The sequence below is a fragment of the Brachyhypopomus gauderio genome, chromosome 21 (genome assembly GCF_052324685.1).
Source record: "Brachyhypopomus gauderio isolate BG-103 chromosome 21, BGAUD_0.2, whole genome shotgun sequence".
Taxonomy (NCBI): domain Eukaryota; kingdom Metazoa; phylum Chordata; class Actinopteri; order Gymnotiformes; family Hypopomidae; genus Brachyhypopomus; species Brachyhypopomus gauderio.
Window position 1 is genome coordinate 5,401,608 of NC_135231.1, and position 27,398 is coordinate 5,429,005.

At 40.6% G+C, this 27,398-nt stretch overlaps 3 protein-coding genes and 1 long non-coding RNA gene across 7 annotated transcripts in view; 1 reads left to right on the plus strand and 3 right to left on the minus strand.

Moving 5' to 3' along the window:
- The window catches only part of LOC143485097 (uncharacterized), a 28,403-nt gene extending 21,039 nt beyond the window's left edge, over positions 1–7,364 (plus strand). The window contains exons 2-3 of the long non-coding RNA XR_013122788.1: positions 6,579–6,753; positions 7,154–7,364. This is a non-coding gene — a long non-coding RNA (uncharacterized LOC143485097). The remainder of the gene's footprint in view (positions 1–6,578; positions 6,754–7,153) is intronic.
- Positions 3,504–9,022, minus strand: slc60a1b (solute carrier family 60 member 1b). Of its 3 annotated transcripts, XM_076984293.1 has the most exons (10): positions 8,722–9,022; positions 6,573–6,771; positions 6,017–6,256; positions 5,406–5,550; positions 5,188–5,303; positions 4,923–5,096; positions 4,692–4,839; positions 4,193–4,263; positions 3,988–4,108; positions 3,504–3,882 (listed from the first exon to the last, which is right to left on the minus strand). In XM_076984293.1, the coding sequence occupies exons 1-10, from the start codon at positions 8,949–8,951 to the stop codon at positions 3,761–3,763; spliced, it is 1,566 nt and encodes a 521-aa protein (XP_076840408.1). In that variant the 5' UTR covers positions 8,952–9,022; the 3' UTR covers positions 3,504–3,760. The 3 variants fall into 3 exon arrangements, with proteins under 3 accessions (XP_076840408.1, XP_076840409.1, XP_076840407.1); XM_076984294.1 differs by having other exon boundaries at positions 3,504–4,108; positions 5,188–5,352; positions 5,413–5,550; XM_076984292.1 differs by having other exon boundaries at positions 3,504–4,108.
- A 5,440-nt stretch (positions 9,023–14,462) lies between these two features.
- Positions 14,463–19,806, minus strand: nucks1b (nuclear casein kinase and cyclin-dependent kinase substrate 1b). 2 transcript variants are annotated; one of them, XM_076984709.1, is made up of 8 exons: positions 19,305–19,798; positions 17,413–17,462; positions 17,195–17,246; positions 16,809–16,837; positions 16,522–16,650; positions 15,226–15,393; positions 14,983–15,123; positions 14,463–14,856 (listed from the first exon to the last, which is right to left on the minus strand). In XM_076984709.1, exons 1-8 carry the CDS (start codon positions 19,319–19,321, stop codon positions 14,552–14,554), a joined length of 891 nt encoding a protein of 296 aa, XP_076840824.1. In that variant the 5' UTR covers positions 19,322–19,798; the 3' UTR covers positions 14,463–14,551. The 2 variants fall into 2 exon arrangements, with proteins under 2 accessions (XP_076840824.1, XP_076840825.1); XM_076984710.1 differs by lacking the exon at positions 14,983–15,123 and having other exon boundaries at positions 19,305–19,806.
- Positions 19,807–20,150: 344 nt separating this feature from the next.
- On the minus strand, positions 20,151–22,802 carry LOC143485312 (acidic mammalian chitinase-like). Its single transcript, XM_076984712.1, has 9 exons — positions 22,651–22,802; positions 22,480–22,536; positions 22,223–22,388; positions 21,827–21,951; positions 21,548–21,671; positions 21,281–21,466; positions 20,895–21,014; positions 20,630–20,771; positions 20,151–20,445 (listed from the first exon to the last, which is right to left on the minus strand). Exons 1-9 carry the CDS (start codon positions 22,785–22,787, stop codon positions 20,162–20,164), a joined length of 1,341 nt encoding a protein of 446 aa, XP_076840827.1. The 5' UTR covers positions 22,788–22,802; the 3' UTR covers positions 20,151–20,161.
- Positions 22,803–27,398: the final 4,596 nt, after the last annotated feature.

Sequence of the window (27,398 nt, forward strand, 5' to 3'; positions counted from 1 at the left end):
CCGTCTTGGCTAAGGAAACATTGCTTTGATCATCTAAGATCACGTACATCCTTTTCATCTTGTCACGATGACCTTGCGGATATACGTTAACTAGGCATATCTTTGAACAAGACTTGCCTTTGAAGCCCTGACCACACACCTGGGTGCACATGGTCGTTGCGGTTGAGCTTGGTGCATCGTCAGACTGCTCATATGCATCATTTGACTCCCCGCCATGGTCTTTGGAGGGCCTCTGCACCCTAGGTCCCTTGGGAGTAGGCCCTGGATGTAGTGCGGCAAGGTGTTTCTCACTGTTGCATTCCGCACACTTTATGGCAACATCACAGTACTTGGCCATGTGTGAGACTGACGCACAGCAGCGGAAACATACACCGTTGTCCTTCAGGAACTTCTTCCTGTCTTCAAGTAGCATAGCTCTGAAGCTCTTGCATTTTCTTAGTGGATGGGGTTTCTTGTGTATCGGGCAATGTACATTTGGGTCCACTGTTTGGTTTGTTCCACTCTCTGTTGTTTCCTTGGAAACATTGGTCTTGTGCACTGTAACTTGGTTTTTGTTATAGAGGTTTCCTGTCTTTTCCTTTTTCAAGGTAGGTGCAGTGGAGCTGCAGGTGTTGAAGCTCGGGTCATTTCTTGCCTTAGCCTCCCTTCTGATAAACTCAGAGAACACTACAAATGGTGGAAATGCAACCCTTTTGTCTTCCTTGTACTTTGACCCAAATGTCATCCATTTCTCTTGCAGATAGAACGGCAACTTTTCCACAATGGGAGCGACTCCTCTTGCAGTGTCCAGGTATGCTAAGCCCTGAAGGTACCTGTCTTGTTTTGCGGCTTCAAGTTCTAGCACCAAGTCTGCGAGCTCACTAAGCCTATGGTTGTCCCGGTTGGAAATCTTGGGAAAGTTATCCAGTTTAGTGAACAGTGCCTTCTCAATGGCTTCTGGAGCTCCATATCGTTCCTCCAGCCTGGTCCAGATCAGTCTAAGAGCAGTAGATGGGTGGCCGATACTAACCGATTTCATCCTGCGTGCTAACTGACTTGACTCAGGGCCTAACCATTTAATGAGCAGGTCAACTTCATCGTTAGCTGATATATCTAAATCCTGTAACACGCTGGTGAATGTTGCCTTCCAACTGAGATAGTTTTCGGGTTGATCATTGAAACGACTCAGTCCACTTGTTACCAGTTGACTCCTTATTAGAAACTTAGCTATGTCTGATATGTTGCCGTTTACGTTCTGGCTGGGCGTGTGGTGTGGGGAATAAGGACTGACCTCTGGTTCTCTTTTGAATTGAAGCGGATCCATTCCTTGTGAGTATTGGTTAACCTGTGACACGCGTTGCTCTCTATCCATCCGCTGTGATACAGGAGACTGCATATGTGGCTGCCGTGGGCCGAAACATTGCTGCATCCCATTGTCTGGAGGTGGGCTCGGTTGTGCTGGAATAGAAGCATTGTGCCCCAGAACGTGTGTCGGTTGGGCAGGTAGTTGTGGTGCTTGAGGGGTTAAATCTAATTCTTCTTCATAATGGCTATGTTCTATGTGAGTGTGGTTAGCAACATATTCACTGACTTTCTCTTGCACATTCTGTTCTTTGGGTAACGACTCAAAACTTGCCAAGCTACCACGATAGCTTCCTTCAGCAGCAGCGGCTTCCATGACAAGAGCTTTGGCAATAGCTGCATCTGCGTCTCTGTCTTGACGGAGTGCATCCAATTCAGCTTCAAGGCGGGCCTTCTCAATTTTTAGTTCTTTTTCTTTCCTACTGTAGGCTGCTCTAGCCTTAGCTGCTTCAGCATCTGCCCGTGCCTGCGCAGCTGCTATGCTTATCTGTGAAGCCCGTGAGCTTTTAGTTCGGTGAGAGCCGGATACATGGGATCTAACTATCAAGGACTGTTCATCAGCGTCCTTTAGTTGTACTTCTTGCACAGAAAGCTGCTGCATAACCTCTTTATCTTCCTCCATCTTCTGATGAGAGGCTGCCATTTTACTGTACTGTTCTTAAAGCCAACAGCCAGCTAAACTCATCTCTTCAACGAATCCCCCAAGGAAGAGGCAGGTCTCGTAATAAGCGAGATTTATCGAAAAGACGGTAAAATGGCAATGCCACACCAAAAGAGTAAGATAATTTTTCAGAGGAGCTGAGCTGATGTATGTCCTTGCCTTTAAACAACTAAAAGAAAATGGCTATTCCCCTGAACAGCAGTGACATCATACCTTCATTGCTATGTCAAAATAAAAGCCCCCTTTCCCAAAATATATTCCCTGTGGCATCACACCCTCCTTGAAAGACCAGCATCCGCCACTGATGTGCTCATGTAAGAAGTGTGGACATATGAGTTTCTGCACATACCAAACACACCTGATAGATAGAGTATATATTAGCAGGGGTATAGCCGTAACTTCTGGGCCCTATACACTCTCAATGTCAGTGCGCCCCTATAAATGCCAATAAATGAGGCACATGAGCAAAATGGGCCCCTCTCTCTACTCGGGCCCTGGGTAGTCAAGTCCACTTTTCCCCCCACTACCACACCCATGTATATTAGTATATATTATATTACAGGAAACCTGGCAGAAAGACACTCCTCTCAATGACCTCTGAGATGTTTGTAATTGGCTAGATGCAAGTTCAATTAGCTCTCCATTTGTTTTCTCCTCCTAAATACCCCGGATGCTTTCCCGACCTGAATTTCAACCTGAACCTGAATTTTAACTTGAATTTTTGGATACCTGACTGAATTTCACATACTTTTTTTCAAGAAATAATGGTTTCAGGTTCAGGTTCTGGTGACACTGAAAAAGCTTCATACAAATGGTCTGTCCGCCTCCTTTTATAGCTTGGTCGAGCTGTTTGCAGACATGTATTTTCGAATTAAAGCATTTAACCAATCACATTTCAGCCATCATCTGTTGCCAGGCAGGGTTAAAGTCAAACAAGTCTGGCCGCAGGCCTTTCACAATCCATTATACAGGCCCTTTAACACAAAATAAATGTCTATGAAACTGTTGCTGCAGCCAATCAGATTTTTGACTTGCTGTCACCAGGGCCCTCTAACAGGCATATGGCAACGTCACCGTATTCAGACCCGCTGATTGGATAGTCTAGATTGGTCCAATCTAGCTTTTTTGTTACCTAACAATGCCTGAAGTAGAAGAAGAAATTGATTTGGCGGCAGATTTACTTTTTCAATTTTCAAGACGGACTTTTCAAGAAAAGCTAAACACTGTTAAGAAAGGTCGAACAACTGCGAGGCTAGCTAACCTGTCATAACCAGGAAGAGGATTTGTCCGCCATTTTCAGGTTACCTACGAGCGGTACCCTTAGCATTAGTTTCAACGGCGATAGAAAAAGGTGCATAATCGGATGAGGAAAGAGAGGAAGATGGATTTTGTTTACAAATAATTATTATTGATGGTTATTGATATTATTGATGTAGAAGGAGACTGATTTGTTTATTCAATAGAGGCATTTATTAAGGCTACACGAGTTATCTATCTGGGATGCAATGGCTCTTATACTGTATATCTGCATATTAATATGTCTTATATAACCATACATTTGTTTCTGAGGGGTAGATTGATTCAGTCGGAGCATTATTGAAGGCCTAAGTGTGACTTACACTGGATAAAACATTTCCTGGTGGAGTCATTAACAGATTACACTGATAACAGTAATGACAAGTAGTCCTACTATATGGGACAAGTACTGACAAAATGTTTTGGGTTGCAGGAGGTTATTCTAAAACAACCCTGCAGCTGTTATGTCTCCTCTGTCTTCTCTGTCTTCTCTTCTGGTTCCTCAGCTACTCTTTCTGCATCTTCAGATGCAGGTGCTGGTTCTGGTTCCAGTTCCTCTACCATGGCTGTCTTTTTGGATGGACCTTTTGCAGGAAGCAGAATATATGTAGACCCAGATTTGCACAACTGAGAACTGCCACATAGTAAGAATCGTTTGGTGTCCTGCTGAGGTACTACTGTGTGGTTACCTTTGAGGAAGTTCCTATAGAAACGTTGACTTAGCACCAAGCCGAAGAAGAGGACCAAACTTAAACAACCTGTGGTCATGCCGCACAAGAGAAAGCTATAGCTACCAGCCGTCTGGATGATCTAGAAACAGAGTGCTCACATGATTTGACTGTGTAAGTTTAATAACTCTGGAATGCTGGAGAAAACAAGGATCTGACTTCTTACCAATCCAATCAGCACTTGTAGGACCATTTCACCCATTCCAGCACACGTTACCAGGACAGTGGTGGCACATCCTGAAAGAGCAGGGTGATGAGCTTTGCGCACTGTGTGTGATTTATGTGTCTGTTCTTGTACACACTATGTATGTAGTTTGGGTATCTGTTCTTGTACACACTACGTGTGTATTTTGTGTGTCTGTTCTGGTACAAACTATATGTCTGTTTTGTGTGTCTGTTCTTGTACACACATACTGTAGAAGTTAAACGTCAACACCTTCATCTTGCCAGGATATTATATGAACGAAAAGAATAAACAGACATATGGGCAGACAGATGGATGGATGTTAGAGCTTCAAGCCCATTTTTTTCAAGCCCTTTTTTTTGGGAACCATTTCTTACCGTATGTGACATGTGACTATTAAGATTAGACATGCATGTTAGACTAATGTTGGTGCCCAGAAAGGAAAACAAAAAGTGTGTGTGTGTGTGTGTGTTTGACACACCCTGGTAGTCCAGAATGTCCTCGGTATAGGCAACCATACATGGGAAGATGCTGCTCAGGAACAGGCCCAGTGAACATGTCCCTACAAACAGGAAGACCCTGCTTGTGGAGAAAACCAGCAATAGCACCACTGTGGCGATCACCCCCACCTGAGCAACAGAGACAGTAAGAACATGTTCACAGTGTCCCCTGTAAGTTACAGTATCCACCACATTGAGGCGGGAGTCCTTACCAGGCTGATCATGAGCAGGTATACTGGTTTGAAGCGACAGGTGAGTGGGATAGATAGCAGTCTTCCACCAGTGATGGCGGCCCAGAAGATGCATGGCAGGTAGCCTGCCATTTTGCTGTGCAGTGACATCGGAGGTGACACAGCATACGTGTAGGCGAACCCGGCATAGGCCCCCTATAACCACGTGTGTGACAGATGAGTCCTGAAGCTCCATTTAAAATGGCCCGAATGAATTACTACTGGAAAAAGAACCCAGCCAGCTCACCACAATGCCGTCCGTCATGAAGAGGACTAATCCGGCAAGAACATGGATTCCAAAGAAAGAGGCAGGGAGGTCACGGAGGCTAACATTTGTGCAGCAGCTGAAGGGACTTTTGTGGCCTAGAAGAAGTGAGTCAAGCAGAACTGAGGTCAGCCTTGGATACAAGTGCTCATGTCCTCAGGCACTTTCTCTTGATGATATTTGCTCTTCAGCCACCATACCTTCCACATTCTGGTCCAGGGCCTCCCCTGCCAGGGTCTTCATGGTTAGCTCATCTTTCTTAAGCAGGTCTGGAGGCTCCATGGGACAACATGGGATCAGCTTCTCCCGATACATTAGCAGGAGTACAGCGATGGGCACGGGCAGCTATAGCACAGCACACAGGGGGCGGAGCTTAGTTTAACACCATACTACTGCAACTGTCTCTGTTTGTTGCAGTAGGGGAAGAGGTTGCCATTTTATTTATGAGAACTGTCAAAAAACTGCAAGGTTAACCCAAACAACAATTCTCAGGACACTAAACAGGAACAATTCTCAGGGAACTAAAGTCAGTCCACCAGCCAACAACAAAACTACAGCATGTAAACAAAGGTACAATCAAGAGTGACCACCTTCAGAGTTTGTTGGGACCTGAAATTGGAGACAAATATTGAAGGATGGACTGTGAATCTCTGATAAATAAATAATGATGACTCTTATCTAAACACGAAGAAGAATCAATTACAGTCATGGCTTATGCTGCAAAGTGAGGATCCTGCCAGATACCACTGAAATTGTGTCCTCACTACCAGCTTTTTGACATGTGCACAAGAAGGCGGTACAGTGGCCTCACATTAATAAGAGCCATGATCCAGAATGCGTAGGACACACTGGCACGTTCCGTCACCGACCCAGGCTGCTGAGAGGAGTTGAGAGGCACGTGACTTCTATAGCTGGTGGCCAGGCTATGCCTGAAGTGCATCATCACCGTGCTGTCCTCCGTGCTGTTGCTACCCAAGCAGTGCTCCGACAAGAATGGGTCTGCAATCAGAGGGCTCAGCAGAGCCCCAATCCCTGTGAAGAAGTGCAGTGCCTGGGACAAACACACAGAGGTGTATGCTTTGCACTGGATGTATAAATAAAATATATATTTATATAAAATATATTTTTGTGTGGCTTGGAATAAATCATATATACTACAATTGCAGTCATTTCTTTTTCATATAGGATGGGATGTGATGTACTGCTATGTGCCTGTAGTTTCATTAAGTAAATATTTTTAATTATTCACTTTTGTTCTTTCTGGTGGGAAAACATTTGATTTTGTTTGTAAGAGCAGACAGTTACTCTAGTGAGAGCATGCAAATGTACGTATATGCTTGAGAAAATATATGTGTGCTTTCACTTACCTGCAGGAAGATTGCAGAGTCTTTCTGATAAAGAGTCACCAGCTGAATGTTTGCAATAGTGTCAATGATACCCATCGCCAACCCTGACACTGCCATGGCAACAGCTAGAAGCAGCACATTGTAGCAGAGAGGGATGATGGCGAAGACCAGCGAAATGAGAACAGTGGAGAGCAGGAGAGCAGTAAGTGCACTGAATGGCCTGAGAGAGAGAGAGAGAGAGAGAGAGAGAGAGAGACCATATTTCTCTCAAGATCAATGTTCTGTGTTTTTCCTCTTACTATGCTAAAACACACTATATTGCTCACCCATCCAAATTATCGGAATCAGGTTTTGCAATCACTTCCATGTCCACAGTTGTATAAAATTCAGCACCTAGGCAAGCACACTATTTATACATTTGTGAAAGAATGGGTCACTCTAAGGAGCTCAGTGAATTCCAGCGAAGAACTGTGATAGAATGCCACCTGTGCAACAAAATTAGTCGTGAAATTTCCTGGCTCCTAAATATTCCACAGTCAATTGCATTGTGCCAAGTGTAAAGTTTGGTGGAGGGGGGTTTACGGTGTGGGGTTGTTTTTCAGGAGCTGGGCTTGGCCCCTTAGTTCTAGTGAAAGGAACCCTGAATGCTTCAGCATACCAAGACATTTTGGATAATTCCATGCTCCCAACTTTGTGGGAACACTTTGGAGCTGGCCCCTTCCTCTTCCAACATGACTGTGCACCAGAGCTGACCTCAACCCAATACAACACCTTTGGGATGAATTAGAGTGGAGACTGAGAGCCAGGCCTTCTCGTCCAACATCAGTAAGTGATCTCACAAATGCACTTCTGGAAGAATGGTTCAGAATAAACACACTCCTTGGGGCCTTCCCAGAAGATTTGAAGCTGTTCTAGCTACAGAGGGTGGACCAATGTCATATTGAACTCTATGGATTAGCTCATATGTGAGTCAAGGAAGGTGAGTGAATACTTTTGGCAATATAGTGTATGTTACTGGTATGTTACTTATTATGTATGTTAAAATCTCTATGAATGCCCAAAACTCTTTCCAATATCATTATACTTTGTTAAAGAAAACAAATGACATCAACATCAGCCTTTCCATTAACAGCACTTTGAGGTCTTATTGTCCTCACTGTAAATCAGCTGAAGTTTGAGACACACCTTTATTTATCACTTGTGCAATATTGCCAGACTGAGGGCATGTTTTCACAGAACAATTACAGACTAATGTGTGTTTTCATTCTGTACTACACTTACTACTGCAATACTCCTTTCACTGGTGTCTCTTAAGGAGTTACAGCATGTACATCTATGTATTTGTCAGTCCGCTCCTTGTCAACATATTACTCATCTGTTTGAAATTACAGTACATTGGCTTCTTGTGTGTGAGAATATTAAATACAAAATTCCCAAATTCTTAATGTAAAAGGCAGTTCATGGCACAGCACCGTTGTGATCTCTGATTTAATTAACCATTTTGTGCCTTCCTGTTCTCAACAGGTTCCCTCACATTGCAACAGCTTTCCTGCTATCTTACATCTGCGGGTGTGAGATCCTTGTCGTGGTGTGCTCCTCGGGTATAGGCTGCCTTGCGTGAACATGTACGAAAGGCTCACACGTGAAATTTTTCAGAAATTATTGAACATTTATCTTTTTAACTTGGCTTGTTTAGAGTTTCACCTCTTATTTCATATAAGAGGTGGTACACTTAAACATTGTTATTGGATTGTTGCTTGTATTTAACTTTTTTATTTGTTTTTTTTTTTACTTTTTTACCTTTTATATTACATATGCATGCAATCTTCCATTATTATTGAGTCTCCTCAAATCTGAATTGACATTGACTGAACATTTGCACTGGTGTGAGCAATTTTTCATTACCCCAAACATTAAACTTCATCCAGATCTTTTAACCAAAATGATTTAATGCCAAATAACACACTGACTCCTCGTGACTGTTTCCCAATTAGTTGAGAGATTAAACAAGGTCTGTACAACTAACATACTCAAACTTCTGAGCATGTTTCTATGGTGTGTTGTGAACTCTTCGTAACGCAGATGTCTGCAGGGAGAGTGCAGCTGTTTCATGCAGCTGTTCCTTTTACGCTTTGAAACACTAAACTCTACAAAGGGCAAAAAAACTCACGTTTTCTTGAAAATGCCGCCAACTGAACTGCCAACCAGGAGGCAGAGCTGCTGTGAGAAGAACAGCCAGGTGATGTCCTGCAGCGTAGAGTTGGTCTGACATTTCAGATCTAGAATGGTAGGCCCCAAGAAGGCTATACAGAGTCCAAAACTGAAGAAGACACTCCAATACGTCAGTGTATGTTGACAGTTACGCTTGAAAAGCGTTACTAGACGATCTTCAATAAGCATATTATTGAATCAAATATAAATGTTCATTGGAGGTCTCTGTTTCTGAAAGTATTGAGGGTTTCCTGCTCAGTGTTATTCTGCCAGTGTCTGACAAAAACTGTCAAAAACACCAAACAATAATCCATATTTATAGTCACTCCCTCTCTCGTCACAGGAGACATACATATTTTAAGTTAATACCTGAAAACAAGAACCTTTCCTCTTGAACTGTCAATGATTTTCACACGTTGAAATGTGTTGAAATCAGATATCAGCGGAAGTGTCATGGTTTAGATTGTCTCCTGCAGGGTTAATAAGTTTGTGAGGGTGCAATGACCTTCCTGTGGTTTATGTACATCTGTAGCTGTGAGTACACAATCTCTGTTCTGTCTGTTGAAAGAAATAGTGGAGCAGTATATATACCTGGCCCTTAAAAAAACTAAAGGTAACTATAGTCTTTATTATATCTTTATATTTTTAGTTTAGTTATTAGTTTTCAACACAGATATATTCACAGAAAAATGTATGATAAATGTTAATTTACAGATTGCCTTTGCAATTTGTAGGGAATGTTTTCTCACATTACAGTTTCATTCATTTTCATATTGGCTAATCAAAATCAAAATGTTTCTTTTTATTTCAGTGGATGCTGGTGAAATGATTGCAAACAAGGCATGGGAATGATCTTTAAAGTGTTTCCTGGTCTTGGTTAAGAAATATCGCACCCTTCGCAGGTTCTAAGAAGCTTTTGCAGCATGTTCATTATCACAAAATGTTGAAACTTCTTCTGTAACATATTATAATTCATCTGACATGTTGAAGTCTGAATCTCCCCACCTGGAAATAGAACAAGCCGTGGCTTTGTTCATCTTGTCAGAACAACATTCACCAATCACACCACCTTGTATTTGCTGTGGCATCTTTAAAGACACAGGAAAGCAGTCCTATTTGATTTTCCTTCACTGTGAAAGGGAAGCTTAAAGCAGAGCACCTGCGGTCTTTGCCCTAGGCGATTTAAGCCTGACCAGTGAGTGACCTAATGCATTTACACTTTTACTCACTTCTATTTCCACATTTTGCTCATCACTGGGGATTTGATAAGAGTTGAAGCTCATCATCCTTCCACACTCCATTCTTTTTCTTAAGTCATTCTCTGATTTTGGCTCAGGGAGTTTTGTGCCATATTTTGTCAATTGTGATTTTTACACCCCAATCGAAATTTGTCCTCCGCTTTTAACCCATCTGTGCAGTCAGAACACACACACACACACTAGTGATTACTAGGGGGCTGTGGATCACACGTGCCCAGAGCGGTGGGCAGCCCTAGCCCGGCGCCCAGGGAGCAGTTGGGGTTAGGTGCCTTGCTCAAGGGCACCTCAGTCATGGCCTGTCTGGGAATTGAACCCACGACCCTCCGGTCACAAGTCCAGTTCCCTAACCGCCAGGCCATGACTGCCCTCTCCCTTGCACGAGCGTTGCAAGTCCTCCACACATTATTACTGACACTCATTAACAACCAGGACAACTCTAACTTCCTTCTCTTGAGTTATACTGGCACAGAGTGACTTATTGGGAAGCTGGTTTAACCTGAAGCTTTGTACAGGTTTATTGCAGGGGTGTTAAAATTCAACATGTCCCATCTGGAGAGTTACACGGAGGGATGCAGATGGCTTATGTACTTCATGAAGCTCTGTCATTAGACAATGCTTAGTTGTTAGTAGACTTACTATCTATAAATCTATAGATACATATATATAAATTTAGTATACTAAATTATAGTGGGTATTTGCATAGAATTTGACTTGCACATATACAGGTGCTGGTCATTAAATTCACAGAGCTCTGTGTCCAAGCACATTAATAGAGAGTCGAAGGGAAGGAAAAGATGGTATAAAAAAGTATAAAAGCAATAGGTATAACTGCACCCTGGAGAGGATTGTGAAACAAAACCCATTCAAAAATGTGGGGGAGATTCAATGGACTACAGCTGGAGTCAGTGCTTCAAGAACCACCACACACACACGTATGAAAGACTAGGGTTTCAGCTGTCGCATTCCTTGTGTCAAGCCACTCTAGACCAAGAGACAGCGTCAGAAGTGTCTCGCCTGGGCTAAAGACAAAAAGTACTGGTACTGCTGTTGAGTGGTCCAAAATTATGTTCTCTGATGAAAGTAAATGCTGCACTTCCTTTGGAAATCAAGGTCCAAGAGTCTGGAGGAAGAGACAATGGAATCCACGTTGCTTGAGGTCCGGTATAACGGTTCCACAGTCAGTGATGGTTTGGGGTGCCATATTATCTGCTGGTGTTGGTCCACTGTGTTTTCTAAGGTCCAAGGTCAACGCAGCCATCTATCAGGAAGTTGATCAAACTTGTAGAGATGCAGATTTCATTTTCCAACAGGACCTGGCACCTGCACACAGTGCCAAAGCTACCAGTACCTGGTTTAAGGACAATGGTTTCCCTGGTCTTAATTGGCCAGAAAACTCGCCATAGACAATCTATGGGGTATTGTAAAGAGGAAGATGCAATACGCCAGACCCAGCAATGCAGAAGAGCTGAAGGCCACTATCAAAGCAACCTTGGCTCTCTTAACACCTGAGCAGTGCCACAGACTGATCGAATCCATGCCACACCGCATTGCTGCAGTAATTCAAGAGAGTTAGGAGAGTTAGAAGAGTTAGAAAAGTTAAGAGAGTTAGGAGATTTAGAAGAGTTAGGGATTAGCAGAGTTAGGAGAGTTAGGAGAATTAGAAGATTTAGGAGTTAGTAGAGTTAGTAGTTAGGAGAGTTAGGAAACCACATTCTGAAATGTGATGCAGACAAGTGAACAGATGCCTAAACCCACATTCCTCAAGAGTCAAGTGCTATTAAGCACACCTGTTATGGCTCATGGCTTCCAGTCTTCTGCTTATGTGTCAAATATACACTCAAATATAGCACCCACTTTATAAAATCATCTCTGGCTACCATTGGCATGTGAGCAGAAATGTAGTGTAAATATAGTACATAGTTTATACATAGTCATCTCCAGTATCAACCAGCAAAACATATTTGCTGATGATGACAATTGACGAGCCTTGCAGAGATTCTAGTGACCAAATAATGTTGTGTAGTAAATAAATACAGCTGTAAATAGATGCAGGCTACCTGTTACTATCTTGGGCCACTTTCTTGAAGATAGATTAAGCCTGATCCTAGTGCATGATCAATTTCATAGTTTATTTTGACATATTCATTCTGGGAAAAAAAAATTTGTTATGTCGGTTTTCAATTACCAGGAGTGAAGATGAACAGATCCATGGATCCCGAGAGTAACAAATTCCTCCATTGTTGTAAGTTCTTGTACTTTGAACGTCTGCTCCACTTCAATGAATCGTGGACATCCTACTTTGAGATCAAGACATTGTCTCAGTCTGAAATGCCATACTTCCCTCCTATTCAGTACGCCAATCCAGTACAAGATAACAGGCAGTATGTCCGAGGTTATGAAAAGTGCTCAGTCGCCTACTGAAAGAACGCACCGATTTAACAGTCAAGCAGAACGTGACATCTAGTGCCTACTGCTTAAGTGCAGCATTTCGGATTCAGCCATTGTCATAAAGTATACGATAAAGTATATTTTGAGTGGACTGACAAAGGAACTTACAATCATTTTAAGTAAAAGACAAATTCACTATTACTTTAACTTTTGCTACTTGGGAAATATTGTGTAACTCTTTATTTATTCAGTTCTTTCAATTATTCTTCATTCCCACTTTGATTTGTAAGGTACATGTGCACCTTCTCATTTCAAACAGCATGATGAGGCCTGATCATCCTTCACACAATAATATAATATTTAACAATATTTTTTTTTCATTTATTCACAATGAAAACACAAAATGACACCAACTCCTGCATTTCTTTAAAGGCAAGATACATTTTATTTTTTCCTTGTAAAACAAATATTCAAAAAATCAGAATAGCTTAATTAAAACAGTTTCTTTTAGATAAATTATTATATAGATTGAAAGGCTACATAATAGGACAGATATAGGAGCCAAGAAAATAGACAGAAGAAGCCAGGAAAGCTCTGAATGGTGTGCATTACAGTCTGCTGACCACTCAACTGGCGCAGCAGACGATTCATCTCAAAGGCATCTATAAGCATCAAAATACTTAGAAAATACATGTATCGAGCATCACAAAGTCAATAGTAAGGTTGTTACTAGCTCGCTTTTGACATCAGTCTCTCTGATTAAGGTTCTCAAGTTCATACATCCACACCAGCTCAATTTGTCGGTCATACTGCCTAGAACATAACAAACACACATGTAGGCCATCCCATGAAGAGCAGTCATTGTAAGAAAACGCAAGAAGAGGCTACATATTAGAAAACGCAAGAGGGGGGCTATGTATGAGAAAACGCAAGAGGCTACGTATAAGCTGCAGAAAAGCTCGAATCAATACGTAAATGCTCATAAAACCAGTCATCTTAACGTCGTTAAAAATGTTCAATGTGAAATCTGTTTATAGTGCCTGATCTTTGTGTCATGATGAATTTGTTGATGGGAACCAGTCTCTTATGTATATGATCCTGTTGACATGTTTATACACTATACTGGCATGTGATAATATGCACGTGGTCCAATCTGGAGCTTAAAAGACCTGATTCCTTATTAGACTTCGAGGAACATTTTACACAATGAATGCAACTGCCTGTCTGAATGAATCCTGTTCACTGATACCGAAAGAAAAAAAAAAAAACAACTGCAGAGAAAGTGTCAAACTATGGCTAATGACTATGTAATGTTACATGTTCTTGTAGAACTATGACTGGTCAGACAAAACTGCACTGGACACAACGTTGCTGAGTTATGTTGCCATACAAATACACAGAGCAGCTCAATGACATAATTAATCTTAAGCATACATTCACTGAATCATAAAACTGAGTCACAAATCTGTTCACTGTCCATACAGCACACCTATGCTCAAGATCGAAGCGAATAACAAACCAGAAGCTTCATTCAGACTTGGGTGAACGACCGTCACCATATTTCCCAACTTCCATCACTACAGATCTTATGGCAGTATTTCATGTCTTATTATATTTTCTTTAGGATTAAAAATAGAAACACAACCTATTATTTCACACAGCTGTGTTCCCCACATTACAACCAATCGTTTTCCTAATATTGGCATAGAGAAAAATTAGCATTTAAAAATTTTGTGTAGGTTATGATGTTGGTACATAATGAATCTGCCATGAATGTAAAATTCACGTGGGTACACTACAGAAAACATTTTTTGGCTTCACAATTTTTATGTGTCTAGTAGCATAAAACTAGATGAACTTAGCAAAAAGGCCAGCAATGCTAGAGCTGAGGCAATGATCAACATTAATATAGGTAACCATACAGAGAAAGGGACGCAGGTACTTAAATGATATCATTTTAGAATAGTGTGGATGAAACTTCACAGAGAGTTCTTCTGAAATATTGTATTTACAAGATGAAAGATTTAACAAACATCTGAAACACCCAGAGCTCTTGTGGAAAACAACTTCCAATGTTCCACATTAAGAAAAGACGAAAAACTGCTTAAACTTTTTTTTTCTCTGTGACCAGACAGAAGACGGTCAGTCTTCGCCTGATGGAGCATCCTCCTCCGATGCATCGTCCTTCTCTCCTTTCTTTTTCTCACTCTGCTTCAGCTCCTCTTCCTCTCCATTGTTGTCCTCCCCTTTAGCAGTGCTCTCCTCTGCTTTCTTGGCAGGCAGAGGAGCCTTCTTCTCTCGGTCATGCCCTTCCTCCTCCTCCTCCTCCTCCTGCCGGGAGCTCTCTGCATCATCGTCCACTTCTTTGGGCTTGGACACGCGCTTGGACACGACCTTCTTCACCTTCGCCTGCCGTTTCCCTCTCCTCTTCTTCGGCACTCTAGTTGCTGGGGAGAGAAGGGCACAGTGAACCACAGCACGTCCCCACCGCGAGACAAACCACGGAAGCGCTTCATCTCACACAGTAGGTGCGTTCCGGCACAACAGCCGATTTCTGCCTCCTCTGCATGTACCTGAAGATTTTATCCTGGGTTTTGGAGACTTTTTGTCTTTGCTCCTCCTGCTCACTTTCGAATTCCTCCTTCTCGGCCGCCCATAGTCGCTGTCATCGTCATCGTCCTCTACCATGAAGTCTTCGTCGCTGCCTGAATCCTCTATGAGCGCAAGAGCATGCAGAGTACCACCTAGTTCCCCTCCTACCAACCCCATGGTGCAAGATACGTGTTCTGGCAGTTTAATGAGGAAGAGACCTGTACCTCCTGTGTAGACATCACTGTCGTCTTCTTCTTCGTCCTCTTCACCCTCCTCTTCCTCACTACCTCCATCCCCAAGAAGAATCTCTCTCTGTTTGGAAACAGCTTTACTGGCAGCCTGCCGCACCTGCCGACCCTTCTTCTTCACAACCTTTTCTTCATCACTTTCATCTGAATAATAAATAAACAAACAAATAAATAAATACATGATTATAGCACAACACATGACAAAACACATCTAACCAATATTATGTTTAGCACGCCCTCATTCACAAACATTACTTTCTCTAATTATAATCATTTGTCTGTAAAGAAGCTACATTCCCACTTGATCAAAACCAACATGCCTGTATAGTGGTAAGAATAGTTCTACAAAAAGAGCCATGCACACAAAGGATGCAGTGAATATTCGGCAACCAAAATAATTTAGCCAAAAACATCAAATAAAAAAAAACAAACAAACAAACAAAAAAAAAACAAACCAAAAACCTATTTTCAGTGTTCGACCAAATAAGTGAAAAGGCCAAACAATTTATACCGTACAATGACGTCTTTAATGATGCTGTATACGCCAACCACCAAGTCTCACCAGAGCAGCCACATCCAGTCAAACGTTTGGACACAACTGACTAAATGCATGTTCTTAGTAGTAAAGGGCATTTTAATCTAATGGATTATGCGTTAATTTGTTTTATAAGACAAATATAATTTAGGAAAGGTGTTGTATACAAATTTATTCTCAACACACACACACACACACACACACACACACACACACACACACACACACACACACAATTTTAAATGCAGCCATAGCAATCTCACTCTACAAGTGATCTACATATGTGAGAATGTCTTCAGAACTGATGGAAAAGCATCATATGTGGATGCTTCATTAAGTTGGTTAACAGAGCTATCATCAAAATACAAGAGAATTACTTTAAAGAATGTGATTTTTGTTCATTAGAGCATGATTACGTTTTCTTTCATTGGTTTGGCATACGGATATTTATGTCGAAAATAATTAAAAAAAAAACAGAGTAGGCATGTCCAAACTTTTGACTGGTAGTGTTTGTAGTTATAGCAATTGTCATTATTTTTTTTCTTTGAAAACCAAGATAAAAATACATTTAGCCTATTTAATTTATGAAAAATTTATCACCATAAAAAAACAAACATGTTTGGTATTGGTATTTCTTTTTGTTCGGTTTCCACCCAAAATTTTTATTTAGCTGCATCCCTAATGGAAACAGTTGTGTACAGAATGAGGACGTGGTTGTTTCTCCAGTGCTGACATACCTACAGCTCGTTTCCGTTTAGTCGCCACCTGCCTCCCCTTGGTGATCTTTTTAGTCTCATAGTCACTGTCACCACCATCATCTTCCTCCTCTTCCTCTCCGTAGTCATTATCATCGTCACTAATGTCATCTGGAACGGAGAAGAAAACATCAAGCACTTTGAGTTGCATGTATGTATGAAAAGTGCTATACAAATAAAGATTATTATTATTACTATTACTACCATTTTCTGATGAATGGGTAATGGCCTTATCACTACATATGGAAAAAATCAGCAACTGGACTTACTCTTGTGGTCTGCAGGTCGAGACTCATCACTGCACCGGAAAAGAGAATGGTTATTTGAAATGTCAGAGCTATACATTTCAGAAGAGACCTGAGGATTATGGTCATAAGTACTTGTTAGTATCTGTTCAAATTATTAAATATCTAGTTGATTTAATATCTTAACGTATACCAAAACTATTGTCTATATAATGTCCATTGTTACGATCCATGACAATGCATTGATATGGTATATGGAACACTAAATACAAAATGGCTTGGCCTATATACATTATGATTTATGAACAAGTAAATATTTTATTTAGATTTATTTTTTATTGTCCATTTAATTTACATAACATTTTTACTTTTATTTTGGCACTGTAACACAAACACAAAGGGATTCTCACCTCTGTTTCACTGCTTTCTTGGGTTTGACAGAATCCCCTTCATATTCTTCATCTGCATTCAAGCATTCCGGTGAGTCAGATAAGTTATAAAATTATCATAGCACTTTAATGTGCAGCTTATCACTTTAATGTGCAATTTAATTGAGGTTTGCAGCTCCATGAGGTTACAAGCTGAGACGCAAACTAGAATACAAACCAGGCCAAAATAATTAACTCACCAGCTTCATCAGACTCTTGAAACTGGGCATAGTCAACCACCCTCTTATTTCTGAAAGCAGAAGATATGTTAACAGACACGTTCAAATAATTTCTTTATTTATTAGTATGATGAATAAACACTGCAGACTGAAAACAACGATGGGTGAATGAAACAGAATGTCTCCAATATGACCCTATAGGGAGGGATCGCCTCCCAGATGTTTACCACACTGAAATACAGCCCACAGCATAAGACACTAGAGCTCCCACACACGACTTAACGTCCTTAATTAAATCATGGTTTCCTGTATGAAGTTAAAACAGCCCACACACAGCAGCTCTGACCAAAATGCTTTCATTGATCGCTTAATACTATTGGCCACATTTACAATATGTACATTTATAACGTTTTCATGTGACGATAACGCCATAATTGCCGAGCTGTGATGGTCGATTAAACAAAAGTTTGCGGAAACTACAACCAGTGAGGCAGTTAGCTGCACACTAGCTAGCCGCTTCACTACTGCGTATACACGGAGGAAGAGTAACGACGTCTGGCGCTATGATAGCGTTAATAATGCTGCAATTACTACCGTCAAAGTAGGTGGAAAGCTGGCTAGCTTAACTTAGCTAGCCACTTATGTTTATGCAGGTTAGCTAACCAGCTAACGCAGGTAGCGAATGGTCGCCAAGCACCTCAAAATTTAGCCAGACTATCAAAGTATCTGGCCAGTTATTACCGTTTAGTTACCAGTGCGAATATCCACATATATGAAGTTATCAGACAGTTGGCTGGCTAACTCGTATAGCTAATCATTCAGTTACAGACTAAGACATGTGGACCATACAGCTTCAAACTTAGATATACAGACCATACAGCTACAGACTAAGACACGTGGACCATACAGCTTAGATATATGGACCATTCAGCTTCAAAATAAGATACATGAACCATATAGCTTCAAACTAATATACATGGACCATACAGCTTTAAACTAAGATACATGGGCCATACAGCTTCAAACTAAGATACATGGACCATACAGCTTCAAACTAAGATACATGGACCATACAGCTTCAAACTAAGATACATGGACCATACAGCTTCAAACTAAGATACATGGACCATACAGCTTCAAACTAAGATACATGGACCATACAGCTTCAAACTAAGATACATGATCCATACAGCTTCAAACTAAGATACATGATCCATACAGCTTCAAACTAAGATACATGATCCATGCAGCTTCAAACTAAGATACATGATCCATACAGCTTCAAACTAAAATACATGATCCATACAGCTTCAAACTAAGATACATGGACCACAGGCTACAGCTTCAAACTAAGATACATGAACCATGCAGCTTCAAACTAAGATACATGATCCATACAGCTTCAAACTAAGATACATGATCCATGCAGCTTCAAACTAAGATACATGAACCATGCAGCTTCAAACTAAGATACATGAACCATGCAGCTTCAAACTAAGATACATGGACCATACAGCTTCAAACTAAGATACATGATCCATACAGCTTCAAACTAAGATACATGGACCACAGGCTACAGCTTCAAACTAAGATACATGAACCATGCAGCTTCAAACTAAGATACATGAACCATGCAGCTTCAAACTAAGATACATGAACCATGCAGCTTCAAACTAAGATACATGGGCCATACAGCTTCAAACTAAGATACATGATCCATACAGCTTCAAACTAAGATACATGGACCACAGGCTACAGCTTCAAACTAAGACACATGGACCACATTACCTGCTAGCTAGCCACTTTGCCAGCTAATGTAGCGACATTGTCGAATGCACAGACGCCATAAATAAGGGTAAGTAGCTACATATTAGCACAAATAACACAAAACACCTAAAGAATATTAGCCATACCTCGAAGGTCGTGCCATTCTGCAGATACGATTCCGTAATTTTCAGGTTTTCCGGACCCAATAATGTTCGCTGAGTATTGGCGGCAGGTTTGGTTACACAAGACGGCTGCTAGCCACGGTTAGCTACGTACGTTAGCTAGATCGGTCAACCAGCGCCCGCTCTGTGCCTCTCTCACAAGTTCAACCAGGTACCAGGTGTGTTTCTTACTGAACCGTTCCCTAAAATATTAACTGTTATCGTTGTCGACGGCTAGGCTAATCAACTTAGCTAACGCTAGCTAAACCAGAGAGATATGGTACATGTACACAACCCGGATCTGATGCCTTCAAGTAGGAGACGCGTGAAACAAGCGACTAACTAACTACACCCCGGACTGACCTGGCCTACCGACGGACCGTAGCTAACCAGTGATCCAGCGACTACAGACACGCCACAGCACAGCGCCTGGCCTGCGCCAGCCTGGAGGACTTCAGTGTGTGTGAAGTGGGATGGGCTGAGGGGCTCAAAGACTCAAGATGCCCGCAAATTCAGGACTGGAGGACCAAACTTGTTTAGGTTAGTATATTGATAATGTGCTATACTGAATATGCAGCTTTCCAAATTGTCATGACATCTTTTCATAATTTTTACGAGTCATTAAGGCTTACTAAGTCATTAAGTCTTTAAGTCATTGAGGCTCATTGTAATACTAAAATGTTTAGGTATCCCAAAAGAAGCAGAAGCATGAGGAAACAAACATCTTCCTGCTGATCAATAGAACACTTTTCCTTTTATTAGCATGGTATTTAGGAAGGAGAGGGATTGAAACAGTGTAATGCTGATAATGGTAAGCAATTTATTGTCAAAGTAATGAGACATTAACTCCAGTTACAGCATGAGCAGCTTGTGTCAAACACCAGCCCACTTGAGCATTCCTGAAAATATGTTTTCCCATTACTGCACTCATAGAACTTGTTGCTTTTGGTGGCAAATGGGTAAAATCCACTGGCTTTGCCAACACAGAATGAGCGGGTCATGCCACTGGAGCTTCCCCCACTGGAGCCTCCCCCACTGGAGCTTCCTCCGGTAGTGGTTGGTGCGCTGGGGGTAGTACTGGTCAGTCCTGATATTGGGGGTAATGGGGTTGCAGGAGGCTTACAGGCTTAAAGGAGAGAACAAAACATCTTGTTAATGACCAAACATAGAAAATGATGAATTATTCACTCCTTACATTTTAGCTCCTGCAAAAATGTTCCAAAGTTGACAACAGATTTATTGTCAACTCTTGGTAAAGGAAAGGTTTGGTGTTGCAATCAAGTATTGTTGATAATCAGCACATGTCTTACGCTGCTGGTCCAGATTAAAGGCCTTGTGAAGCACATTGATAAGTGGATATTTTCCCTGGTTACAGAAAGTGCCCAAATAGTCGTCCATGTCGATTGTCCACACCATAGCACCACCATAATTATTCTTCATGAGCCACTCTGCCTGCAAAAACATATTGACTTGCTTTATTTTCTTTTTCTTTTAGTACCCCTCTGTTTGCCTTAGTACTGCATCTGCATTGCATTGCATTTAAAGCATTACTTCCAAGCAAAGTAACCAGTTTACCTTGATCTGAAAGCTCTTTATATTGTCATAGCCCACCCACTGATTCCCGCTATAAGCATAAGGCACATCTTGTTGCGTATTCCACACTTCTGTTGCACCATCTTTCAGGAAGGTGCAAATCTATAACACAGTGAAAAAAAGGCAAACAAATGTGTAAAATCTAATACATATAAGCCATATGTTTACTCTTATGATAGCAACTGTCTATTTGAAAGCAAATGGAATTATTAATTATTCACTCCTTACATTTTAGCTCCTGCCCTATGAGGTAAATGATGATTTACATAACAGACATTATACACATATAATAAAGTGTCTCAGTAGGCACACCTCAAAATAAGCATATAGCATTCTACACATATTACAAAGTGTCTCAGTAGGCACACCTCAAAATAAGCAAGCTCCCCCGCTTCCTGAGTATATTTTCCTGGCGTCCCAGCCCCAGAGACTGGAGCTCCAATGCCATGGTTTGAAGGGTTTTTTAGGGTGAAAGTGTTTCCATAGGTGGGGAACCCAACCAGTAGCTTCTCTGCAGGAGCACCATTGCTCCTCCAGTAGTTCATGGCATAGTTCTGCAGAATACACCAGGAAAGTTACTTACATATGTTTTACATAGATGCTGTTTTAATATGCGTTTTTGGTTAAATGCTCACCACATTGAAGTAAATATAGCCTCCACTGTCAAATGAATCCCTGTAGAGAGGACTGCATTCCCCTGTGAATGGGTCCCATGAGCCGTGCATGTCATAGCTCATTACATTAATCATATCCAGTGCTCTAGGTAAAGAGATTTTTTTGGCATGACTAATTACAAGCAGCTCACAAGTGTAGTCAATGTCTACACATCAAAATTTAGGAAACTAGTAACTGTTATTGCTATGTAATAACAGTTTTGTGAAAGTGTTGATGCAAGGGAATTGGGTTTGGCTCACTGTCCAAGCTGAGGAATCTGATAGGCAGTGTCAATGGTGTCTTGACCCGAGGACACAGCAGCAGACAGGAGTAGTCGAGCTCTGTTTGTCTTCTTGGCCTCAGCCTCAAATCCGGCCTTCATTTCCTGTTGATCAGCACAAATAAAATATCAGCTTTAAGTTTTTGCTTTATGGATTTGTCACCATATTTATTCATTTGTTTTTTTGTTTTTTTTTTTTGTTGAGGGGATCTGTATTTTAGCCTCATCATTATCATTGTTAATTTTAATGAAAGAAAAATAAACAAATGTTTAAAATGTTTTAGTGTATTTAGTGACTTCTATTATATTAAAACATACAAAGAAAATAACTATTGAATATGGGTATTTATTTCAGAAAAACAGAGATAGTGTACACCTGAAGGAGAACGGAAAACAGCTGCTGATCTTGAGGGGGACTTCCTCTGTTAGCTGGATACTCCCAGTCAATGTCCAGCCCATCAAATTCATACTTCCTCAAAAACGCAATCACAGATGTGATGAAGGTCTGGCGGTTGGCTGCTGAGGCCACCATGTTAGAGAATCTAAAACCACACATGGAGAAAAATGCAGCTGGGTTTCATAGTCCATATTCTTTGTACTTCAGATAAGTAAAATAAAATGAAAGGTTCCTACCCTGAGGAGCCAAAGTTCCATCCTCCGACGGATAACAGAGTTTTCAGGTTGCCGTTCCTGAATGGGGGGGGAGGGGGGGGGGGAGGGGGGGGGGGTGGAAGTGGCACATATCATTTATATTCCTTTTGTGTAAGAAGAGAAAATATGACACACAAGCAGCAGTTTACTCACTTGTCCTTCAAAGCATTGAACTGACTGTAGAGTTCAACATCATTCCACTCGTATGTGGCAATTTTGTAGTCGTTGGTCATGGTGGCAAAAGCGTAGAGGAGATGGGTACATAGGCACGGTTCAATGTCGTTGGGCATGTAGATGGTGGGAGGGGGGCGGTACTGAGCCCAGTTGGTGAAGTAACATGACAAAATGAAGGCAGAGCCTAGCGATGCAACAATGAAATAGTCAGTCTATTATTATGGATTAGTTAATGAGGGGGAAAAAGGTTGAAATACGCCAAAATACTTACCAAGCTGCACATGCAGCAGCAGACCCAACACTTAGTAAAAATAAGAAAAAGAAAAGACAAAATCTGATTTCTTTTGTTTCACTGAACAGCGTCATGACACAAAAATCTTATTTAAGATATAAATACAAACATCTGGATACCATGCACTATGCACCTTTTCTTAACAACATAATTATTATCAAAACCTCTTACCTGAAGCCAAGACCACCTTGAACATAATTGCCCTGGACAGAGAGTATGGCAAAAAGTACTTAGCCTTTTATAAGCTGATAGTTGGCCTTCAGCCTCTCAAATGACATTCTTGGCAGATGTAAGTATTTACAGTAGATTATGATACTTCAACACAGATTATGACCTCAAACACCACTTCTACTTCCATTATCTTACTTTCCATCCAATAAAATTACATTATTTTTTGTATTATTAAAATATTTGTAACCTAATCAATTTCACATATTCTTTCACAAAACTATCCTTCTGTTCCCACCGGAGTGGCTTGTGCTTTTTAGAGAGATAGCTCTCAAGCTTGAGAGGAACAACTTAGTTAAGTATCTTTAATTAGACTGTTAAGAATGCTTATATAAGAAATTGAGTGCTGCTGTTTCATGAACAAAATGGAACCACAGTAATGATATTGTTATCTTAAGTAAACTTAAATAGGACTTAGCTGGCTCAATTAATATTCACTTACGAGTCAATACAACTGCATGTTTAGCTGAGGCAGTTTCACTATTCTTTATCTGGTATACTGTTAAATCCATGCTGTGTTCTTCTGTGCCCAAGACTTCAATAATAACAATTATTTTTTTGTTCATTTGTTTATTTAATCACATGGATACTCATTTACTGTGAAAATGCAATTTCTGTAATGTAGTGATAATCATTTAAAAAAAAGTAGAAGAGACAGGACATTTATAAAACAAACAGTGATGCCAACACATTTTAAGTGGTAATACATTTTGACATACTTCCTGCAAAAAAATCGAAGGACATTATGTTGGGGTATAGGGGAATCTTCTTGTTCTTAAGGGGTGATTATTAAAATCATTAAAAGAAAGGTCACCTCTGGTTTGAACAGTTCTGGAAAGTCCTATGCTGTGTAAGCAATCTCTGCCATTTCAAACAGAATGAATGATAAGACTGAATGATAATACCCTGGTCATACCAATGTTTCAATGTTTCAAAAGAAAATCCCAAACTATTTTTATTTTGCATTTAAAGAACTGAAATTCAGTGCAGCATCCTCTAGGACATTCCAGGCTGGGCTGGCAGGAACTAAAAACAGACGTGTCCTACAAATAAAGCTTGAAAGCTGCAGGAAGCTATCCTGAAACATTTGCAGCGGATAAAACAGTTACATCATGGACACAAAGCAAACATCTGGTTCTGGTCATGGTCTGGTGATTAGGGAATCAGTCTTGTGTCATATGTTTGATGCCCAGGCCATAGGCCATGACGGGCAAGGCACTAAACCCCAACTGTTCTCTGAGTGCAGGGTTACAGTATATGCGTATATTTCTGGTTCTGATATATATTTATATATATATATAATGTGTGTGTGTGTGTGTGCGTGTGTAGGTGTGTATGTGCGTGTGCGTGTGCATGTTTGTATTTATATACCGAACCGTCACGGTACGGTGCTCCCTGTTCTGAGAATCCTCGGTACATGCATCCTACAGGGACGTACGAAGACCAATGAACGTAATGCTAAACTGAAGTTCACAGGTGAGTTGCAACCGGAAACCATAGCAGTACATATAATGCTCCAATGTGAACATATAATGCTCCGCCTGTTTATTTTCCAACACCAAAGATTAGCACGTCTGCTGAAGTTCCAAAATATCTGACTCTTTATCACCTTTGAAAAGAAACAAGGAGAGAAGGCAGATAAAAAATGCTACAGAACAGCTATAGTTATAGCTTTCACTTTGGAATAGAAGTGTAATGTTAGTACAAAACACCTACTTAGCGTTGTTAGACGACTAAGATTAGCTAGCACACATTTAACATTACAAGGCAAAATACTAGTAGCCTACAAAATTTTACTTGTCCAACATTGAAATTCAGTGTTAATTAATTTTGCCATCAATCCTACAAACTATGAAATCAAGGTGAATTAAACAAATAATTATTATGTACTGCAAACAAACAAATGTTTGTGTACTGCATATAGTTGGTTTCAGTATTGGAAAAATACATGATGACCTTTATTTGTGATTGGTTCAGAACATATAGATTAAATTGAGTCCTAGCACCCCTGGGACGAGTAAAACGTATTTGTAATGGACCTTTGTCTCTAATAAGCTGAAAAAGCTTAAGCACCCCTAAAGCTCTTATCCTAGGATCGCCCCCAAAACATGGATCTAAAAAAAAGAAGCTTGCATTAACTTGCTCAAATGCCTTTTGTGCAGCTTTTAATACAGCCTTGTTAGAGGCTCGCCAGGTTATACACGCCTCTTTATGACCTGTCCCTACAATTGCAATTGTCAATTCACAGTAGTAATACCCAAGGCCGGAGTGGGCCCCTTTCTCAGCCCTGGAGTTTCATGCCCAAATCCGGCCCAAAATTATTTTTCCCTCCCAATCGGCCCAAACTAGAGATTGACATGAGCCGGCCCATCGGGAATCCTCCCGAATCTCCCGATTAGCCACTCCAGCTCTGGTAATACCCAATAAATGTTTACAATGAAATATGCTATTGATAATTATCCTTTAGTTAATAGGCTTTAATGCTCTAGTTAGATGCTGCTAATAAAACACTATTTAACTAGCCAAAAAATGGCTCACAGGCTATATATAGCTGGTTTAGTGGGATTTCCCATTTTAAAGCAGTGAGTAATACAAGTGAGCATTTGTTTGCTATTTTTATATGAAAGTGTACATGCATGCACTATCTCTCTCCACATTAGTCTCCACCATGTTTTGTTTTTTCACGGATTGAATGTTGTGGCCATGGGATAGCTCTGTTCGTGGACTGGAATATTTTACAGGGTTCTTTTGCATACTGGAAAAATATATATTTTGGTTGTATACTGCATACTGGACACTGATTGATTAGGGGCAGTACATGATCAGTACTCGAGTAGTATGTAGTAGTATGGCTGTAGTAGTATGCAGTAGTATGGCTGTAGTAGTATGCAGTAGTATGGCTGTAGTAGTATGCAGTATGCAGTAGTATGCAGTAGGCTGTTTCGAACAGAGCTCCAGCCTCTTCCTATTTTCCCCCCAACCATAGCCAATTCTTACCGAACTGCGGGGGTCCATATCGTGGTGTGACCCGAACCGTCAATTTTGTGTACCCTAACACACCTAACATATATATTATATGTGTTAGTAATTTGTGTGTGTCTAAAAAAAAAAATTAAATATAGCCGCAAGCGGCAATTGGCGGGTTCACACACGAATAGGCTTCTTGGCCTCAATAGGCAGAGGCCCAAAAGGTCCTTTAGATCCCAAAATGTGAAAAGAAGCTGTTTGAGTGGAAAAAATGCACAAATAAATCAATGTGCAAAAAAAGGTTCAATTGGGGCACTAAAGGCCCAAAAGGATCAAAATAATATGTATTGGCAAAATTATTCAGATCACAGAACTAAATCACATGCTGAGATCAGCTTTGTGTGTCTTTGTGTGGTATTTCATGTGAACAATAGTTTTAAGTCAGTTCCGGTGTTTGGCCACTAGATGGAGCCCAAGTACTATCATACTGATACCTCATTAATCTCAGAAATGAAATAGGACATTTTGGTGAATTAAAAGGTTCATTTCTGGTCAGGCAGTGCACTTTTTGTTATGAGATGTAATTGCAATGTTATAGATCTCATTGATCTGAATCATACAAGACCAATTACTTGTCTGTATTCTTTATAACAAGATTGCAGCCTGAGTTTTTATGATTTTCTAGGTTTTTGGGTACTGTAGCGCCCCCGACAGGCCAATTTGAACCAAACTTGGCATACCTCACAGGGACCTCAGGCTATATAAGCAGTTCAAATTGGGATTTGATCACTTACATGGTTTATGAGTTATAGCAATAAAGGTAATTTATGGCATGGCCAGAAGGATATAAGGGAAAAATAGACCAACCTGACCATTTAAAATTCCAACATTTTTTTAGTCAGTTTTTACCTCCAGACTCTACAGATTATGCTCATACCAATTATTCTATAATTGGATCAAATTCCTGGGACTAGTTCGAAAAGAGCTATTTTCAAACAATTGATTAATGTGACAAAAGTCTGCATTTTTTAAAAGGACTTGTAATTGCAAAGTTGTCAGGTCTACTGCAAGGAATAAAAAGAAACAAGTTGCATGTTCCTAAGTGAAAATTTGGAGGAGTTATGCATGATTTTCACAAATGTTTCAAAACTGCACAGCATGACACATAGTCCTGAGATATGCACAGTGGTGAGGTTTCATGTTGATTGGCCAATGGTAAGTCTGTCAAATGGCCAATTAA

Excerpts from the sequence above, each read along its gene's own strand:
- slc60a1b (XM_076984294.1), bottom strand. The coding sequence starts at position 8,951 with ATGCTTATTGAAGATCGTCTAGTAACGCTTTTCAAGCGTAACTGTCAA. Across the intron at positions 5,353-5,412 it reads GGGAGGCCCTGGACCAGAAT|CACTTGTATCCAAGGCTGAC; the intron begins GTGGAAGGTATG and ends TGAGGACATGAG. Across the intron at positions 4,840-4,922 it reads ACCTGCTCATGATCAGCCTG|GTGGGGGTGATCGCCACAGT; the intron begins GTAAGGACTCCC and ends TCTGTTGCTCAG.
- LOC143485312 (XM_076984712.1), bottom strand. The coding sequence starts at position 22,787 with ATGCCCAACGACATTGAACCGTGCCTATGTACCCATCTCCTCTACGCT. Across the intron at positions 21,672-21,826 it reads CAGATTCCTCAGCTTGGACA|AGCACTGGATATGATTAATG; the intron begins GTGAGCCAAACC and ends CTCTTTACCTAG. Across the intron at positions 20,772-20,894 it reads TAAAGAGCTTTCAGATCAAG|GCAGAGTGGCTCATGAAGAA; the intron begins GTAAACTGGTTA and ends ATGTTTTTGCAG.
- nucks1b (XM_076984709.1), bottom strand. Across the intron at positions 17,247-17,412 it reads TCAAGAGTCTGATGAAGCTG|ATGAAGAATATGAAGGGGAT; the intron begins GTGAGTTAATTA and ends GCTTGAATGCAG. Across the intron at positions 14,857-14,982 it reads ACCCAGGATAAAATCTTCAG|CAACTAGAGTGCCGAAGAAG; the intron begins GTACATGCAGAG and ends TTCTCTCCCCAG.